Source organism: Coregonus lavaretus (genome assembly GCF_964263955.1).
Source record: "Coregonus lavaretus genome assembly, chromosome: 25".
NCBI classification, from domain to species: domain Eukaryota; kingdom Metazoa; phylum Chordata; class Actinopteri; order Salmoniformes; family Salmonidae; genus Coregonus; species Coregonus lavaretus.
This window is the reverse complement of record NC_140012.1, coordinates 30,275,149-30,296,800: the sequence shown is the minus strand read 5'-3', so window position 1 is coordinate 30,296,800 and position 21,652 is coordinate 30,275,149. Positions and strand designations below refer to the sequence as shown.

The 21,652-nt window shown below is 43.8% G+C and overlaps 1 protein-coding gene across 2 annotated transcripts in view; it reads right to left on the bottom strand.

Annotated features, from left to right (window-relative positions):
* phactr2 (phosphatase and actin regulator 2) overlaps nucleotides 1-16,150 on the bottom strand; it is a 47,795-nt gene extending 31,645 nt beyond the window's left edge. The window contains exon 1 of one of the 2 annotated variants that reach the window (XM_084141979.1): nucleotides 15,889-16,150. In XM_084141979.1, coding sequence (XP_083998105.1) covers nucleotides 15,889-15,931 — 43 coding nt within the window. In that variant the 5' untranslated portion in view covers nucleotides 15,932-16,150. The remainder of the gene's footprint in view (nucleotides 1-15,888) is intronic. The other variant, XM_084141980.1, reaches the window with a different exon arrangement.
* Between the last annotated feature and the right edge of the window lie 5,502 nt (nucleotides 16,151-21,652).

Below are 21,652 nucleotides of genomic sequence, written 5' to 3'. Positions count from 1 at the left end.
AGAATAAGGCTGTAACGTAACAAAATGTGGAAAAAGTCAAGGGGTCTGAACACTTTCCGAAAGCATGTTTTATGTACATACAGTACATAAAACGCTGCTACCACAGAGGAAGATTCTCTACCTACTTTGTTGAAAAGATTAACACCATAAGAATTGGAATCATCGCCTCCACGATCAACTGTGGCGTCCCTCGAGGCTCCATTCCTTTTCATAATCTACAAGCTCCCCCTTGGTCTCCTAATCAGGAAACACAACATCCAATTCCACTGTAACATAAAAACAACCCCAGACTCCCTCTCCTTCATAACCCCCAATACCTCAGTGAACTCTTCAGCCCCAAACAGTCTTCAAGTTCACTCCGGTCAAATGATCAATGACTCCTTGCAGTCCCAAAGACGCACCTAAAAACAATGGGTGACAAGCATTCTGCTGTCTTGGCCCCCGGCTCTGGAACGAGCTCCCACCCACCACCTCTGCCTTTAAGTCTGAGCTCAAGAAACACTTCTTCAAACTGGCTTTTGCTTAATGTGATTGTTGTGGTGTCTGGGGCGGCAGGTAGCTTAGTGGTTAAGAGCGTTGTGCCAGTAACCGAAAGGTCGCTGGTTCTAATCCCAGAGACGACTAGGTGAAAAATCTGACGATGTGCCCTTGAGCAAGGCACTTAACCCTAATTGCTCCTGTAAGTCGCTCTGGATAAGAGCGTCTGCTAAATGACTAAAAATGTAAATGTTGTTGGTCTTATACATTAGTTTCAAGTTATTATTTTGTCCTTGTCACCTCCTTTATTAAACGTATGTATCTTGTATAGTACTAGGCTGCTCGCTATCTTTTAATTTCTCGCTTAAAGTTTTTTAGCCCTTTTATTAAAGTGTTTTCCTTTTAATGGTTGCTCTCAACGTAAAGAGCTTTGATTTATTTCTGTAAATGAAAAGCGCTCTACAAATGCAATTTATTATTATTATTACAGTATGTTTGATGTTTGTTTTGATTGCTGAAGGAGCACATCCTTGTTCAGGAGAAACCACTGTTAATACATTAAGGCTGATTTAATAAATTGAATGAAAGAAAGGTGTTTTTTTTTTTTAAACATGGTGGGATAGAATCCCTGACCATCTCAAGAACAATTCAAGCTCCATTTCATTTAATCTCCAGGTAGCTGTAAATAAGCAGCACTACTGTAATATGAAAGCATGAGTCTCTGTCTGATGGAGGGGAAGTGAAGTGAGGCCTGTCCAAATAAAAAGGGAACACAAGAGCAACACATGGGAGGTTCCCATTGACACAAAGGAAACATCACACAGTGTAAAAATGATGTGCTTGAGAAACATAGGAAGTGTCAAAGATGTAGGCCCTATTCCAACTACGAGAGATGAAGGAGAGTCTAAGAAGCGAAGGGGCCAAAGAGATTTCTACTTTCAATTCACATTACATACTTGCCTTACCTTTCATTGCGGCTTGCAACGTGACATTCTTGGTCCACAGCTCAAATTGACCATACATATCACAGTTCACAAACTATTTAACAATCCAAGCAACTTTTCTTCTAAAACATATTACAATACTGTATATTGCAACCAAACCATATTACACTTTTGAATAAAGCAACAATCCACAAGCATGTGCAGACAATTAAAGGGTTTCTTTTCTCGTCCGTACACATTAAAAGATGCACTACGCTGAAATCGCTCCGCAATTTCCTGGTTGCTAACATTCTAATAGTTCACTTAATTTCAGTTTATGTGACAAAGCAAGCAAGTATGGTATAGAGAATCATTGCACCATCTAAACCGCTGTGAAATATATTTTCCATAACCACAAATATTGTATTTTCAGCTGGTGTACAAAACTGAAATTAAAAGATGCAAAAGCTAAACTTAAGAACGGGAAGCATAGAAATAGTGCACATAGAACAGATCTACCACTTCTTAGACTTGATTTCAATGAGAATGACAGATCTATGACTCACATTTCAATGTGAATTTGGTCGGGTCGCCCAAAAAGTTATATTGCAGCTTTAAATTAGCTGATAACAAACAACCAACTCCTGCTCGCTAGCTAACTAACTAACATTAACAACATGTGTCATGATCAAGTAATGTTAGCATATCGATAATGAACGTTTACCCCTCCCATACGAATATAAAAGTACAGTAACGTTATCATACAGTGTCATTCATATTATATGATAGGCTACACCGCTAGGTAATGTTAGCTAGCAAGCTAGCTAGCTAAACAAAATAATTTCTGCATCCAAACATAAACGTGCTGGCTGTAGCTGAATGCTGACGTTTAGCTGAACCATAGCTAGATAGGAGCTCTTAGGCTTACACTAGCTACCGTATTAAAGTTACCTTAGAACAAGCCAGGCTTCATTTGATCAGTATCATGGAAGTCATAATATGAGGGAAAAGCAAATTGCGACTGAAAACGTTGATAATTCCCTGGGGAGTTGCTTCTCTCGGTAGAGGCCCAGTGCAGTCAAGCAGAAAACACTATTGAAATGGAAAGCTATGGCGACAATTTCAGAATGTAACAGGCTGTTACTACAATTTCATGTAAAAAGTCCACCTGTGGTAAATTCAATTGATTGGACATGATTTGGAAAGGCACACACCTGTCTATATAAGGTCCCACAGTTGACAGTGCATGTCAGAGCAAAAACCAAGCCATGAGGTTGAAGGAATTGTCCGTAAAGACAGCGCCGGAAGAAGATGGCTGCCGTTTTACAGCCCTCTAACCAATTGTACTATTATGTGTGTTTTTCCGCGTTATTTGTCATTTATTTTGTACATAATGTTTCTGCCATCGTCTCTTATAACCAAAGAGAGCTTCTGGATATCAGGACAGCGATTACTCACCTCGCGTTGGACGAAGACTTTTTCTTCAACGAGGCGTTCGCGAAGGATATTCTACAGACACCCAACAAGGCCCAGATCCCCGTCATTCGCGTGAGGAAGAGACGGAGATATCGTGGACGCAGATCCGGGTGCCTTGTAAGGATCCGACGGCGAACGAGTAAACTGCCTCTCCCATCAATCCTATTAGCCAACGTTCAATCTTTTGAGAATAAAATTGACGATTTAAGATTACGGTTATCCTACCAACGGGACATTAAAAACTGTAATATCTTATGTTTCACGGAGTCGTGGCTGAACGACAACAATGACAACATTCAGCTAGCAGGCTATACGCTACATCGGCAGGACAGAACGTCTGACTCTGGTAAGACAAGGGGCGGCGGTCTGTGTATATTTGTAAACAACAGCTGGTGCACAAAATCAAATACTAAGGAAGTCTCGAGGTTTTGCTCGCCTGAGGTAGAGTATCTTATGATAAGCTGTAGACCACACTATTTACCAAGAGAGTTTTCATCTATATTTTTCATAGCTGTCTATTTACCACCACAAACCAATGCTGGCATTAAGATTGCACTGAATGAGTTGTACAAGGCCATTAATCAACAGGAAAACGCTCATCCAGATGCAGCGCTCCTAGTAGCCGGGGACTTTAATGCAGGGAAACTTAAATCCGTTCTACCTAATTTCTACCAGCATGTTAAATGTGCAACCAGAGGGGAAAAAACTCTAGACCACCTTTACTCCACACACAGAGACGCATACAAAGCTCTCCCTCGCCCTCCATTTGGCAAATCTGACCATAACTCTATCCTCCTGATTCCTGCTTATAAGCAAAAACTAAAGCAGGAAGCACCAGTGACTCGGTTAATAAAAAAGTGGTCAGATGACGCAGATGCTAAGCTACAGGACTGTTTTGCTAGCACAGACTGGAACATGTTCCGGGATTCTTCAGACAGCATTGAGGAGTACACCACATCAGTCACTGGCTTCATCAATAAGTGCATCAATGATGTCGTCCCCACAGTGACCGTACGTACATACCCCAACCAGAAGCCATGGATTACAGGAAACATCCGCACTGAGCTAAAGGGTAGAGCTGCCGCTTTCAAGGAACGGGACTCTAACCCGGACGCTTATAAGAAATCCCGCTATGACCTCCGACGAACCATCAAACAGGCAAAGAGTCAATACAGGTCTAAGATTGAATCATACTACACTGGCTCTGACGCTCGTCGGATGTGGCAGGGCTTGAAAACTATTACAGACTACAAAGGGAAGCACAGCCGCGAGCTGCCCAGTGACACAAGCCTACCAGACGAGCTAAACCACTTCTATGCTCGCTTCGAGGCAAGCAACACTGAAGCATGCATGAGAGCACCAGCTGTTCCGGACGACTATGTGATCACGCTCTCCGTAGCCGATGTGAGTAAGACTTTTAAGCAGGTCAACATTCACAAGGCCGCAGGGCCAGACGGATTACCAGGACGTGTACTCCGAGCATGTGCTGACCAACTGGCAAGTGTCTTCACTGACATTTTCAACATGTCCCTGACTGAGTCTGTAATACCAACATGTTTCAAGCAGACCACCATAGTCCCCGTGCCCAAGAACTCTAAGATAACCTGCCTAAATGACTACCGACCCGTAGCACTGACGTCTGTAGCCATGAAGTGCTTTGAAAGACTGGTCATGGCTCACATCAACAGCATAATCCCAGAAACCCTAGACCCACTCCAATTTGCATACCGCCCCAACAGATCCACAGATGATGCAATCTCTATCGCACTCCACACTGCCCTTTCCCACCTGGACAAGAGGAACACCTACGTGAGAATGCTATTCATTGACTACAGCTCAGCATTCAACACCATAGTGCCCTCTAAGCTCATCACTAAGCTAAGGATCCTGGGACTAAACACCTCCCTCTGCAACTGGATCCTGGACTTCCTGACGGGCCGCCCCCAGGTGGTAAGGGTAGGTAACAACACATCTGCCACACTGATCCTCAACACGGGGGCCCCTCAGGGGTGCGTGCTCAGTCCCCTCCTGTACTCTCTGTTCACCCATGACTGCATGGCCAGGCACGACTCCAACACCATCATTAAGTTTGCCGACGACACAACAGTGGTAGGCCTGATCACCGACAACGATGAGACAGCCTATAGGGAGGAGGTCAGAGATCTGGCCGTGTGGTGCCAGGACAACAACCTCTCCCTCAACGTGACCAAGACAAAGGAGATGATTGTGGACTACAGGAAAAAAAAGAGGACTGAGCACGCCCCCATTCTCATCGACGGGGCTGTAGTGGAACAGGTTGAGAGCTTCAAGTTCCTTGGTGTCCACATCACCAACGAACTATCATGGTCCAAACACACCAAGACAGTCGTGAAGAGGGCACGACAAAGCCTATTCCCCCTCAGGAGACTAAAAAGATTTGGCATGGGTCCTCAGATCCTCAAAAAATTCTACAGCTGCACCATCGAGAGCATCCTGACTGGTTGCATCACCGCCTGGTATGGCAACTGCTTGGCCTCTGACCGCAAGGCACTACAGAGGGTAGTGCGTACGGCCCAGTACATCACTGGGGCAAAGCTCCCTGCCATCCAGGACCTCTATACCAGGCGGTGTCAGAGGAAGGCCCTCAAAATTGTCAAAGACTCCAGCCACCCTAGTCATAGACTGTTCTCTCTGCTACCGCACGGCAAGCGGTACCGGAGTGCCAAGTCTAGGTCCAAAAGACTTCTCAACAGCTTCTACCCCCAAGCCATAAGACTCCTGAACAGCTAATCATGGCTACCCGGACTATTTGCACTGCCCCCCCACCCCATCCTTTTTACGCTGCTGCTACTCTGTTAAGTATTTATGCATAGTCACTTTAACTCTACCCACATGTACATATTACCTCAACTACCTCAACTAGCCGGTGCCCCCGCACATTGACTATGCAACGGTACCCCCCTGTATATATAGCCTCCCTACTGTCACTTTATTTTACTGTATATATAGCCTCCCTACTGTCACTTTATTTTACTTCTGCTCTTTTTTCTCAACACTTTTTTGTTGTTGTTTTATTCTTACTTTTTTGTTTAAAATAAATGCACTGTTGGTTAAGGGCTGTAAGTAAGCATTTCACTGTAATGTCTGCACCTGTTGTATTCGGCGCATGTGACCAATAAAATTTGATTTGATTTGATTTGATTAGAGCTCCGAGACAGGATTGTGTCCAGGCACAGATCTGGGGAAGGGTAATAAAAAATGTCTGCAGCATTGAAGGTCCCCAACAACACAGTGGCCTCCATCATTCTTAAATGGAAGAAGTTTGGAACCACCAAAGACTCTTCCTAGAGCTGGCCACCCGGCCAAACTGAGCAGTCGGGGGAGAAGGGCCTTGGTCAGGGAGGTGACCAAGAACCTGATGTTCACTCTGACAGAGCTCTAGAGTTCCTCTGTGGAGATGGGAGAACCTTCCAGAAGGACAACCATCTCTGCAGCACTCCACCAATCAGGCCTTTATGGTAGAGTGGCCAGACGGAAGCAACTCCACAGTAAAAGGCGTACGACAGCCTGCTTGGAGTTTGCCAAAAGGCACCTAAAGGACTCTCAGAGCATGAGAAACAAGATTCTCTAGTCTGATGAAACCAAGATTGAACTCTTTGGCCTGAATGCCAAGCGTCACGTCTGGAGGAAACCTGGCACCATCCCTACGGTGATGCATGGTGGTGGCAGCATCATGCTGTGGGGATGTCTTTCAGCGCAAGGGACTGGGAGACTAGTCAGGATCGAGGGAAAGATGAACGGAGCAAAGTACAGAAAGATCCTTGATGAAAACCTGCTCCAGAGCGAAGGTTCACCTTCCAACAGGACAACAACCCAAAGCACACAGACAAGACAATGCAGGAGCGGTTTCGGGACAAGTCTCAATGTCCTTGAGTGGCCCAGCCAGAGCCCGGACTTGAACCCGATTGAGCATCTCTGGAGAGACCTGAAAATAGCTGTGCAGTGACGCTCCCCATCCAACCTGACAGAGCTTGAGAGGATCTGCAGAGAAAAATGGGAGAAACTCCCCAAATACAGGTGTGCCAAGCTTGTAGCGTCATACCGAAGAAGACTCCAGGCTGTAATCACTGCCAAAGGTGCTTCAACAAAGTACTGAGTAAAGGGTCTGAGGGGTCTGAATACTTTCCGAAGGCACGGTAGATAGATGGATGGATGGGAGTCATACTAATTACCCAGAATGACACACAATATCCCAAACAGCTACCAAAGAAAACCTGAAAGTTTGAAACAACCACAAACTGTTTGGGGCCTTTTGGGGTAAGCCTATTGAAGGACTCATTATAAAGATCTTCTACAATAATCACATTTAGCCTCAATCAATCAAGCTAAGCTTACAACCAAATATGAAAGAGGTGCAGCCCATGAGGGGCCAGCTGCACTCCAAACCTCCGATCCCATGGTTTCATTCCCAGATTGATATCAAATAGGAACAATGGGACTGTTACAGCAGGTTCTTTGTGTGGTTAATGACAGAAAAATCTGTAATGCTCACAATTATCACTTCAATAAAAAGACTAGAATTGCCTGGGAGCGAATGGACAATGGCTTCACTTGTTGCTACTCAGTGGAGAGAGTTAGAGAGGTTGACTATTAGGGAGAACTGATTTGGGACAGAGCTCTATATTTAAAATCAATTGACAGACATTGAGATTTACAGTACCAACTTTCTTCCGTTCTTAGACGAGCAAATTTAATTGACAGAGGGAACATTAGTCCTCAAATTTATTTGATTATCTTGTGAATTAATTGATGGTGCTAAACCAACCAAACAGACAATGATTGAGATTGCACTGACAACAGAAACATCTAGGCCACATACAGCAGAATGCCAACCTGCTAGGAGAAAAACATTATTAATAATTTGTTGTCAATGTGGATCTCCTAACACATACAGTATACAAAGCCTAAAATTAGATGAGTTAATCTCTGTTATAGTCCAGGCAGCAGCTAGTTTGGGTTTAGGTATAACTCACAGACAGTATCAAACAAAGTACTGCAGGACAATAATCATTCAAACAGCTATTTGACAATTGAGAAAATGGTTTAGGGACACAGAGATGCAAAAACAAAGTTAATAGTCCCCAGCTTTAACAATGCCTCCCTTCAGAGTCAAGGAGAATTACTTGGAGCCATAACGAAATGAAAGACACAGAAAATGCCACTTCTGTACCGTTCCAGTCATACATTTGTATATAAGCCCTATTCGCACGGGACTAGTATTAATATAGAACGTCGGTTATGTAATTATTACCCCAGCATGTCCGTTTTTCCAGTGGACGAGTCGGACGGGATTCGTTTGACCAAACTGCCCCTGTAATTATATTTTTTCCGCTATGACGGAAACCTGGAGGCTCTTCTAGGTGTGAAGATATTTCAAATGTCTAGGGATAGCCTAATATTGGCCTGATGGCCTTCAGTTAAGAGAAGGTCTAAATAATAATGCATATCAATAAGAACCATGAACTGTAAGCTACGCAGACATTTAATTACCTGACGTCATTGGCACAATATCGTCCACTTGATCTTTTAAAAGAGAAGTATGGCAATAGGAAAGTTGATATATGACGAAACAGATCATTCATCTGTCGGCTAAGTGCATAGCACTTTGTTTTAAGCATACATTTGTTCCCATGTTCTTACCCAAACTGGGTGCAGCACCTGTTAAACTCTGTAATATCCCTCAAAACACAGGGATGACAATTCACATGGGATAAGTATTATCAGAGGACCTTGGAGTTTGCCAAAAAACAGTATGTTTTTACGGCTGGGATAATAGCCTTCCTGCCAAGTAAAAATTAATGACATGGTAGATTCGGACGGGACTAAAATTACGGATGTGGTGATTTGTGCTCGTGCAGATAATTACATTACCTGAGCTCCCCCAGTAAAACGTATCCCGTCCAAATAGGGCTATGGCTGCATTTACACAAAAAAAGATCAGAATTGGGCTGCCTGTTTAAACGCAGCCATAGACAAATGTATGACTGTTACTATACAGAGTCTTAGATTTAAGATTACATTTAAGTTACCAGTAGGTCTATATCAGCTTAAGTTGTAATGACACAACAATCAAGACATTTCAGAGAAAAGAAGAGGCCTATAAGACTTAGAAAAAAAAGGTCCAGTGTGCCTCAGTCAGGTTGATAATTGTTTGGGGGGTGTCTAGTGAGATGGGAAATAGAACTGAATCAGACAAAAGAAACATCACAAATGGAGCACACAAAGAGAAGAATACAGACAGTCAGTCGTCACTACTCCAAGAGAAACATTTACTCTGAAACCAATGAGTCTCCTTGCAAAAGAAATATCATAATTTTTTCTAAAGTAATGAAAGGGCATTATATCAACACAGCAGCAAAATGGTTCAAAGTACTCAGCCTCAACCTGGTCTACCACAATGCTGCGTAGGAGGGTCAAAGCACATTGTCTGCTCCTATGTGATTATTGAGGCACTTACATATTGTTTAGTAAACACTTTTCGCAAACTCCAGGCCTGGAGTTTTATTTGAGGCTGTGTGACTCGTACTGACCAGATGACATCCATAGATTCTATTTCTATGATGACGTCATTGGAAAGGAGTGTCATAACCAAAAACAGCAATACCGTTTGCGCCTCAAACAGAACTTTGAGTAGCCAAATGACATATGATGAAACTACACTGCTCAAAAAAATAAAGGGAACACTTAAACAACACAATGTAACTCCAAGTCAATCACACTTCTGTGAAATCAAACTGTCCACTTAGGAAGCAACACTGATTGACAATACATTTCACATGCTGTTGTGCAAATGGAATATACAACAGGTGGAAATTATAGGCAATTAGCAAGACACCCCCAATAAAGAAGTGGTTCTGCATGTGGTGACCACAGACCACTTCTCAGTTCCTATGCTTCCTGGCTGATGTTTTGGTCACTTTTGAATGCTGGCGGTGCTTTCACTCTAGTGGTAGCATGAGACGGAGTCTACAACCCACACAAGTGGCTCAGGTAGTGCAGCTCATCAAGGATGGCACTTCAATGCGAGCTGTGGAAAGAAGGTTTGCTGTGTCTGTCAGCGTAGTGTCCAGAGCATGGAGGCGCTACCAGGAGACAGGCCAGTACATCAGGAGACGTGGAGGAGGCCGTAGGAGGGCAACAACCCAGCAGCAGGACCGCTACCTCCGCCTTTGTGCAAGGAGGAGCAGGAGGAGCACTGCCAGAGCCCTGCAAAATGACCTCCAGCAGGCCACAAATGTGCATGTGTCTGCTCAAACGGTCAGAAACAGACTCCATGAGGGTGGTATGAGGGCCCGACGTCCACAGGTGGGGGTTGTGCTTACAGCCCAACACCGTGCAGGACGTTTGGCATTTGCCAGAGAACACCAAGATTGGCAAATTTGCCACTGGCGCCTTGTGCTCTTCACAGATGAAAGCAGGTTCACACTGAGCACGTGACAGACGTGACAGAGTCTGGCGATGCCGTGGAGAACGTTCTGCTGCCTGCAACATCCTCCAGCATGACCGGTTTGGTGGTGGGTCAGTCATGGTGTGGGGTGGCATTTCATTGGGGGGCCGCACAGCCCTCCATGTGCTCGCCAGAGGTAGCCTGACTGCCATTAGGTACCGAGATTAGATCCTCAGACCCCTTGTGAGACCATATGCTGGTGCGGTTGGCCCTGGGTTCCTCCTAATGCAAGACAATGCTAGACCTCATGTGGCTGGAGTGTGTCAGCAGTTCCTGCAAGAGGAAGCCATTGATGCTATGGACTGGCCCGCCCGTTCCCCAGACCTGAATCCAATTGAGCACATCTGGGACATCATGTCTCGCTCCATCCACCAACGCCACGTTGCACCACAGACTGTCCAGGAGTTGGCGGATGCTTTAGTCCAGGTCTGGGAGGAGATCCCTCAGGAGACCATCCGCCACCTCATCAGGAGCATGCCCAGGCGTTGTAGGGAGGTCATACAGGCACGTGGAGGCCACACACACACTACTGAGCCTCATTTTGACTTGTTTTAAGGACATTACATCAAAGTTGGATCAGCCTGTAGTGTGGTTTTCCACTTTAATTTGAGGGTGACTCCAAATCCAGACCTCCATGGGTTGATAAATTTGATTTCCATTGATAATTTGTGTGATTTTGTTGTCAGCACATTCAACTATGTAAAGAAAAAAGTATTTAATAAGATTATTTCATTCATTCAGATCTAGGATGTGTTGTTTAAGTGTTCCCTTTATTTTTTTGAGCAGTGTACACACCAAATCAAAAAGCATTCAAATGCTTCACATCCATCTGTGTGCTTTAAATTCGATCAGACATGCTGTTTGCTCACCAGATGTTTTCCCCTTTGTCTTGCTTTATGTACCACTGGCAACAAGAAAGATATTTGGTCAAGGGGAAATAAGGAGAAGTTTCCTCAGCGGAAGCCACTGGGGAGGGCTTATGCACTTAAACATCAAGGTATTTTAAGATCCCATGCTATTTGACATTGAAGAATTTTCTCAAATTTAGTGTAATCGACCAAACATGTAAAAAGCTGAAATGTTGTATTATGAACAGTGAAAATGATGGACTATGATTGCTTATAAGAGGGGAAAGAACTGGGAGAGAACAATGTTGTTAAAGAGAATACATGCCTTGCAAGGTACACTCAACCATAACACCTTGGGTTATGTGGCTGCACTATAAGGTTCTTTAGGCCTTGAAGAGTTGAAATGTCAGGCATACATTAACTTGTGAGTAATGTTATTGTTAAGTAAGCATTGTGGTTAGTATGCTACAGAAGTCGCATCCCTGTTCCACCCTGTGCCGACAGCAGGGCCGGCCCGCCCATTACGCAGGATTAGGCGGACGCCTAGAGGCATTTTCCCAGCTAAACTGACCAAGACGCACCTCCAACACATACCACCTCACATAATTCTGCCCCAAAACAATGAAAACGTATCTCACCCAGTGGCATATGGGCTATTAAAGTGAACACTGATGCCTCCCCATGATAAGCAGTGCACTTTGCCAAAGGCAGGGGCGCAAAATATGTAGCTTGTCCATGCACAGCACACCTCTCCATGGTGCTGTCGGAGACGCAGTGCTGCGGCACTTCACCAATACTCAGTCAAATCATGTAGCCTATACAGTAGAAAGAGTATATAGCCTCTGTGACCTTTTCTGTAGCATACAGAGCGACCAAATTTATAACAATGTCATGAGAGAGACAGTTTTTACATCATGTGTGTTTCCGATCAAATAGCCTAAATGGTGCCCTATCAGATAAAACATTTGCTTCGATGTGAATATTAATTAACATGTTAACAAACACACTATATTCTAAAAACAGGACAGGTCAACGTAAAATGGACAGTAGCCTATGGAATGAAATCAGGCTACTCACTACTGCTGTCCGGGAGTTTCACTCAGTGGGCTAAACTGTCATGATTTGATTTAATAAATTAGCGATTTCAAGTTTGTAGGACTATTCGTCAATTTCTGATCTGATCAAGGCGAAGAAGAAAATACGAACTGCATTTTCCAAGATAACGCAATGCATGATAAACCTGGGCAGCTGACATATGCAGCACGTGAGTTTCACGTTTGGGGAAGCTAAGAATGTATCCTACCATTTCTACCGATCTGCGTGCCAGTTATGATTTTCATACCCACATTTCGTTTCTCAAAATTATTGTCACATGGTTACAAAAATGACAGAAGCTCAGTGTATTATTAGTGGTGGTCAGAAATCCCCAAATGGGCACTTTCCTACATTTGCGCGCTGCAGGCCAGGTATCCTACTTTATGCGTGATCAGGCTCGCACACTCCATCAACATTAACAGGACAGAGAAACAACCAGACACATGCTCATTGCTCACACGGAGCGCTCCAAACAAAAGACAATGAAAAATTTTTACAAAACTCGTCAATCATGGTACGCAATAAACCAAAACTTGTTTCTCATAACTGTAGCAGGTTGTGAACTCTGCAAACGATGTTTCCTCTCTGAGAATGAGAACGGTAAATGACTAACTAATCCATGCATTAAAATAAATTTATGTAACCAAATGACGGGGATTAACAGTACATTTACTACAGATGACATATGTAATGAGGAATTTATTAAAAATAAACAAAGGACAAACAATTCACACAATTAAACAATTAATGTGCATGAATTGACGGGAGACAGCTGAGCACATTCTGGAGAGTGATGCGCCTATATCTTCGCCACCCAAACCTCCCCTTCTTGTCTCAACATTTCAAATTATACTCAAGACACATCATCTTCACACATATTTTAGATACTTTTCACTGACAGGCGCAAATCAATAATCAGCTAGGTCTATTGCCATGCATGCTGCCCAAATTGCGGACTGCCCAACTAGGCATAGGCCTACTCGCCTGTGATTTGAAACAATCCACAGCAAAAAAAAATTAAGAAGCTAATGATCCTCTGTGGCTAAGTCATGCTCTCTGGTTAAGTATTGTTAATATTTTATTAATGTAGACAGGAGTAATTACAGTGCATTCGGAAAGTATTCAGACCCCTTCAATTTTTCCACATTTTGTTACATTACAGGCTTATTCTAAAAAGGATTAAATACATGTTTGTTCCTCATCAATCTACACACAATACCCCATAATGACAAAACAAAAAAACAGTTTTTTAGAAATCTTAGCAAATGTATTAAAAATAAAAAGCTGAAATATCACATTTATTTACATAAGTATTCAGACCCTTCACTCAGTATTTTGTTGAATCATCTTTGGCAGTGATTACATCCTCGCGTCTTCTTGGGTATGATGCTACCAGCTTGGCACGCCTGTATTTCGGGAGTTTCTCCTATTTTCTCCGCAGATCCTCTCAAGCTCTGTTAAGTTGGAAGGGGAGCGTCGCTGCACAGCTATTTTCAGGTCTCTCCAGAGATGTTCGATCGGGTTCAGGTCCGGGCTCTGGCTGGGCCACTCAAGGACATTCAGAGACTTGTCCCGAAGCCCCTCCTGCGTTGTCTTGGCTGTGTGCTTAGAGTCGTTGTCCTGTTGGAAGGTGAATCTTCGCCCCAGTCAGAGGTCCTGAGCGCTCTGGAGAAGGTTTTCATCAAGGATATCTCTGTACTTTGCTCCGTTCATCTTTCCCTCGATCCTGAATAGTCTCCCAGTCCCTGCCGCACAAAACATCCCCACAGGATGATGCTGCCACCACCATGCTTCGCCGTAGGGATGGTGCCAAGTTTCCTCCAGACGTGACGTTTGCCATTCAGGCCAAAGAGTTCAATCTTGGTTTCATCGGACCAGAGAATCTTGTTTCTCATGGTCTGAGAGTCCTTTAGGTGCCTTTTGGCAAACTCCAAGCGGGCTGTCATGTGCCTTTTACTGAGGAGTGGCTTCTGTCTGGCCACCCTACCATTAAGGCCTGATTGGTGGAGTGCTGCAGAGATGGTTGTCCCATCTCCACAGAGGAACTCTGGAGCTCCTTTAGAGTGACCATCAGGTTCTTGGTCACCTCCCTGACCAAGGCCCTTCTCCCCCGATTGCTCAGTTTGGCCAGGCGGCCAGCTCTAGGAAGAGTCTTGGTGGTTCCAAACTTCTTCCATTTAAGAATGATGGAGGCCACTGTGTTCTAGGGGACCTTCAATGCTGCAGACATTTTTTGGTGTCCTTCCCCAGATCTGTGCCTCGACACAATCCTGTCTCGGAGCCCTATGTACAATTCATTCGACCTCAGGGCTTGGTTTTTGCTCTGACAAGCACTGTCAACTGTGGGACCTTACATAGACAGGTGTGTGCCTTTCCAAATCATGTACAATCAATGGAATTTACCACAGCTGGACTCCAATCAAGTTGAAGAAACATCAAGGATTGTGTGTAGATTGAGGAGGAAAAATATTTATTTAATCAATTTTAGAATAAGGCTGTAACATAACATAATGTGGAAAAAGTAAAGGGGTCTGAATACTTTCCGAATGCACTGTATATAGTTTTGGAAAATGTTTTTCTATTTACTTTAGGAAGCGGCGCCTATGGTAGCTGATATTTAGAGCTTGAATAACCAAAATGATGTCTTAAGTCTTTGTCAGGTATCAGGACTATAAAGCCAGTGCAACTGCCTGTTTTACAAATGGAAAGGCATTATTTAAAGTGCACTGTGGGCCGACACTGTATAGCCTAGGCTACTATTCTACTTTGCGGGATAGGAAGAGGGCCGCATTTTTTTTGTCTCGCCTAGGGTGGCATGTCTTCAGGGACCATGCAACTTTCTTCACCACCCACATACTAACTTTGACATGAATACAGTAATGTCAGTTTGCTTGAGCATGTGTGACCAACCGGGTATTGAACCCATGTCTTCTGCAAGACTACTGTGTTATCCCACTGGTCTCAGTCAAGGTTTCGTGACTCATTGTGTGTAGGATAATTCACCAAACCTACATGCCCCTGCTCTCTTTTGAAAAGACAACAGATGTGCTGATCAGTATTTCTCCCATTGAATATGTAGTTGATAGTACTCAAACCGGTCAAAAGGAGAGCCAGAGCAGTGTGGTACTGGATTCTTTATTATGCAATAACAGTTCACTATTGCACAAATGATCTGTTTTGCATGTCTTCCAGTTTGCATTGTGATTTAGTTTGGGTATTGAAAACTGGTTTCAAAGATGAGTCATTGTTGACTCATTAGTTCCATGACTGATGAGCATAACGTAACCGTTTGTGATACAATGTATCCGATTCATGTCAAAGTAAAATGTTACTATCGCCTAATGCAAGTCAATTACTCTAACAGCTTTATGCATTCAGAATCAGTTGCAATGATGTAGATGCATATACACGATCACATTGGAGTAAACGGAAAATAAGACACATTTTCAGCAAACGAACTCAAACTTGTTGAATATGTGCATTTAAAATGGGTAAAGTTAGAAAAGTAAGACGAGAAAAATTGTCAGACATGATCGACTTCCTGAACAATAAGATATCTCGGCGTGAACGAGGAAAGACTCACCACTCGCATCTTCAGACAAGGTGAAGACAGACGTCTGTCCCATTCTGTCTTCAATGGACCGCCAAAGCAACAATCACGCGGTCCCAGATGAACTTTCACCACAAAATCGTCGCCATCGCCAAATCATTTCACCTACTTCCGGCCAATTGTTGGGTTAAAACTCTTGGAAAAAAACTCCACTGGGTCTGAAAACCACTGTGTAACCTCTCTCCGATTCAGCTCAAGAATGTCTGTCATTTCTTTATGCAGATTAGGCTACTACACGTCAGAGGTCGAGGGGAGGAAGTCTCTATACCAAGAGAGGAAGAGGCGAAGCGAGAGGGTTTTCTCCGCCCAAAATCTGTCTACGAAAATAAGACCACGAGGTGAGGAATTTGTGTATGGAGAACAATGAGAGCGTCGAATTTGGTAAACAAAAAATGTAATTGCAAATTTTCTACGTGAGGTTTATTTGATCGAATAAAAGTTTCGTAATGCTTAGGTTGTTACAAGTGTACTGATATAAGTGGACGCACGTGGCATTCCAGCAACTTTGAAAAAATATTTGATATTGGGAGTTGTGTCCATTGTTCACACGCGTATCTGCCCTCTCATTGGCTAGAATGTTCCCACGTGATCTTGCCTCCTCATGCCTGTCTTCCGCCTTTGTGAACAACGACTCCCATTGTTAGGGCGGAGACACGAGCATCTCGTCATTATATCCACAATCTCTGCTAAACCGCCCCAATGGCGAAATGGCCAAAATATAATATAACGGTATTTTTAAATTTTTTGAAGGTATGGTATTTGATGTTTTTGAATAATACACGTTATAAACTTTCTTTGAGTAGTGTGTGACCCTAGGGTGGCAACACATACATTCTAAATTATTTCAGGGTCTCTCTCCATTGTGATTGTTTTATACAGTTCAATTAAACTTCAACCAAAAATAATGTTCATACATTTCTGCATTTCCAGCACTCATTTGAGATCATGTCCACACTGACACGCAGGGCTGCACGATATGGGCAAAAAAAAACACTATCACAGGTATCAGGCTGTATAGCTAGCTACGTTTACGCTGACTCAGTACAGTTATTAGCATTAGCGGCTAACACGATTTAGCCACAACTTGCTAGGAAAGAAAAACAAACTAATAGTGTAATTATAGAATGCTTGTCGATTTATATTAAGAAGCAAAGTGGAAACAGCATCGTAGTCATCAACATTGTTACCATGCTGACTGAACGCAAGTGTCTCGTGGTCGAGCAACAACAAATGCGCTCCTTGAGTGACGGGGCAGGGCTAGGTCTTGTGTGGAAAGCGGCATCGAGAGAGATTACTTAAGTAGCAAAGTAAACTATAAAAATGTACGTTACACAAGGCGTATCACATTTAACAAACCAAACATTCAAATATCGTTATAAAAGATCATGTAAAACCCAAACCGGTCCGTGCAGCAATACCGGTATATAGTAAAATACGGTATACCGCCCAGACCTAGTCTGGAATATGTTCCGCGATTCATCCAATGGCATTGAGGAATTTACCTCATCATTCACCGGCTTCATTAATAAGTGCATCTACCACGTCGTCCCCACAGTGACTGTACGTACATATCCCAGCTAGAAGCCATGGATTACAGGCAACATCCTCACTGAACTAAAGGCTAGAGCTGCCACTTTCAAGGAGCGGGACACTGATCCGAACACTTATAAGAAATCCCGCTGTGCCCTCCGATGAACCATCAAACAGGCAAAGCGTCAATACAGGACCAAGATTGAATCCTACTACACCGGATCTGACTCTTGTCGGATGTGGCAAGGCTTACAAACTATCACGGATTGCAAAGGGGAAACTAAGCCACAAGCTGTCCAGTGACGCAAGCCTACCAGACAAGCTAAATACCTTCCATGCTGGCTTCGAGGCAAGCAACAGTGAACCATGCATGAGAGCACCAGCTGTTCCGGGCGACTGTGTGATCACGCTCTCCGTAGCTGATGTGAGTAAGACCTTTAAACAGGTTAACATTCACAAGGGCGGAATACCAGGACGCGTACTCAGAGCATGCGCTGACCAGCTGGCAAGTGTCTTCACTGACATTTTCATCCTCTCCCTGTCCCAGTCTGTAATACCTACATGTTTCAAGCAGACCACCATAGTCCTTTTGCCCAATAATGTCAAAGTAACCTGTCTAAATGACTATCACCCTGTAGCACTCACATCTGTAGCCATGAAATGCTTTGAAAGGCTGGTCAAGACTTCACATCAACACCATCATCCCAGACACCCTGGACCCACTCCAATTCGCATACAGCCCCAACAGATCCACAGACGATGTAATCTCCAGTGCACTCCACACTTCCCTTTCCCACCTGGACAAAAGGAACACCTACATGAGCTATAGCTCAGCGTTCAACACCATAGTGCCCTCCAAGCTCATCACTAAGATGAGGACCCTGGGATTGAACACCTCCCTCTGGATCCTGGACTTCCTGACGGGTCTCCCCAGGTGGTGAGGGTAGGCAACAATACATACGCCACGCTGACCCTCAACACGGGGGCCCCTCAGTGGTGCATACTTAGTCCCCCCTGTACTCTCTGTTCACCCACTCCAACACCATCATTAAGTTTGCTGACGACATGACGGTGGCAGGCCTGATCACCGACGACGATAAGACAGTCAACAGCGAGGAGGTCAGAGACCTGGCAGTGTGGTGCCAGGACAACAGCCTCTCCCTCAACGTCAGCATGACAAAGGAGCTGATCGTGGACTACAGGAGAAGGAGGGCCGAGCACGCCCCCATTCACATCGACGGGGCTGTAGTGGAGCGCTGTAGTAGAGCGGGGGTCAAGTTCCTCAGTGTCCACATTACTACAGATCTATCATGTTCCAAACACACCAACACAGTCGTGAAGAGGGGACGAACAATGCCTCTTCCCCCTCAGGAGGCTGAAAAGATTTGGCATGGGCCATCAGATCCTCAAAAAGTTCAACAGCTGCACCATTGAGAGCATCTTGACTGGCTACATCATCGCTTGGTATGGCAACTGCTTGGCATCCGACCACAAGGCGCTACAGAGGGTAGTGCATATGGCCCAGTACATCACTGGGGCTGAGCTCCCTGCCATCCAGGACCTCTATACCAGGCGGTGTCAGATGAATGCCCTAACAAATGTCAATGACTCCAGCCACCCAAGTCATAGACTGTTCTCTCTGCTACCACACGGCAAGCGGTACCAGAGCGCCAAATCTGGGACCAAAAATGCTCCTGAACAGCTTCCACCCCCAAGCCATAAGACTGCTGCTACTCTGTTTATTATCTACCCTCATTGCCTAGTCACTTTTACCCCTAGCTACATAAGTACATATTACCTCAATTACCTCAACTACCTCGTACCCCTGCACATTGACTCGGTACCGGTACTCCTTGTATATACAGTTGAAGTCGGAAGTTTACATACACTTAGGTTGGAGTCATTAAAACTCGTTTTTCAGCCACTCCACACATTTCTTGTTAACAAACTATAGTTTTGGCAAGTCGGTTAGGACATCTACTTTGTGCATGACACAAGTAATTTTTCCAACAATTGTTTACAGACAGATTAATTAACTTATAATTCACTGTATCGCAATTCCAGTGGGTCAGAAGTTTACATACACTAAGTTGACTGTGCCTTTAAACAGCTTGGAAAATTCCAGAAAATGATGTCATGGCTTTAGAAGCTTCTGATAGGCTAATTGACATCATTTGAGTCAATTGGAGGTGTACCTGTGGATGTATTTCAAGGCCTACCTTCAAACTCAGTGCCTCTTTGCTTGACATCATCAGAAAAAAATGTATAGACCTCCACAAGTCTGGTTCATCATTGGGGCAATTTCCAAACGCCTGAAGGTATCACGTTCATCTGTACAAACAATCGTACGCAAGTATAAACACCATGGGACCACGCAGCCTACTTTGGTGCGAAAAGTGCAAATAAATCCCAGAACAACAGCAAAGGACCTTGTGAAGATGCTGGAGGAAACAGGTACAAAAGTATCTATAACCACAGTAAAACGAGTCCTATATCGACATAACCTGAAAGGCCGCTCAGCAAGGAAGAAGCCACTGCTCCAAAACTGCCATAAAAAAGCCAGACTACGGTTTGCAACTGCACATGGGGACAAAGGTCGTACTTTTTGGAGAAATGTCTTCTGGTCTGATGAAACAAAAATAGAACTGTTTGGCCATAATGACCATCGTTATGTTTGGAGGAAAAAGGGTATTGCTTCCAAGCCGAAGAACACATTTACATTTACAGTTACGTCATTTAGCAGACGCTCTTATCCAGAGCGACTTACAGGAGCAATTAGGGTTAAGTGCCTTGCTCAAGGGCACATCGACAGAATTTTTTCACCTAGTCGGCTCGGGGATTAGAACCAGCGACCTTTCGGTTACTGGCACAACGCTCTTACCCACTAAGCTACCTGCCGCCCCCACCATCCCAACCGTGAAGCACAGGGGTAGCAGCATCATGCTGTGGGGGTGCTTTGCTGTAGGAGGGACTGGTGCACTTCACAAAATAGATGGCATCATGAGGAAGGAAAATTATGTGGATATATTGAAGCAACATCTCAAGACATCAGTCAGGAAGTTAAAGCTTGGTCGCAAATGGGTCTTCCAAATGGACAATGACCCCAAGCATACTTCTAAAGTTGTGGCAAAATGGCTTAAGGACAACAAAGTCAAGGTATTGGAGTGGCCATCACAAAGCCCTGACTTCAATCCTATAGAAAATTTGTGGGCAGAACTGAAAAAGCGTGTGCGAGCAAGGAGGCCTACAAATCTGACTCAGTTACACCAGCTCTGTCAGGAGGAATGAGCCAAGATTCACCCAACTTATTGTGGGAAGCTTGTGGAAGGCTACCCGAAATGTTTGACCCAAGTTAAACAATTTAAAGGCAATGCTACCAAATACTAATTGAGTGTATGTAAACTTCTGACCCACTGGGAATGTGATGAAAGAAATAAAAGCTGAAATAAATCATTCTCTCTACTATTATTCTGACATTTCACATTCTTAAAATAAAGTGGTGATCCTAACTGACCTAAGACAGGGCATTTTTACTAGGATTAAATGTCAGGAATTGTGAAACTGAGTTTAAATGTATTTGGCTAAGGTGTATGTAAACTTCCGACTTCAACTGTACTGTAGCCTCGTTATTGTTATTTTATTGTGTTACTATTTCCTTATTTTTTTGCTAATCTTTTCTTACGTAAGTAAGCATTCCACGGTAAAGTCTACACGTGTTGTATTCGGCACATGACCATTTTTTTTTTAAATCTCTAAAATCACAATCATGGTATTGTTTTTTTGTTGTTTTTAACTTAGCTAGTTTAAAATAAATATGAACTCACCACAAATCTTAAAATAGGTATTTGAAAACTGAATAGAAAGTTTGTTTAATAATGTATTTTGCCAATGGAAAGCTTAAATCTACATAAATCATCCTAAATTGTCTGAAAATCTGAAAATTGTGGTGGAAAATTATGTTTTATTAAGACAGTACACATATTTTCCCTGTTTTTCTTTCTGACGGCCTGCCACTAAAGTTAGTTAAGGAGGAAAATGATGCCTTTGGAGCCTGAATGGAGGATGCTTTATGGACGAGCCGGTCAACAGGGGACACGAGTGTATTACCGGGAATGCACATCAATCCTAGACGATAGTGCAGATTTAGCGGCCAATATCGGCTGCCTAGGCTACTACCTGCACTACTTTATTATTCTTTTTTTTTTCT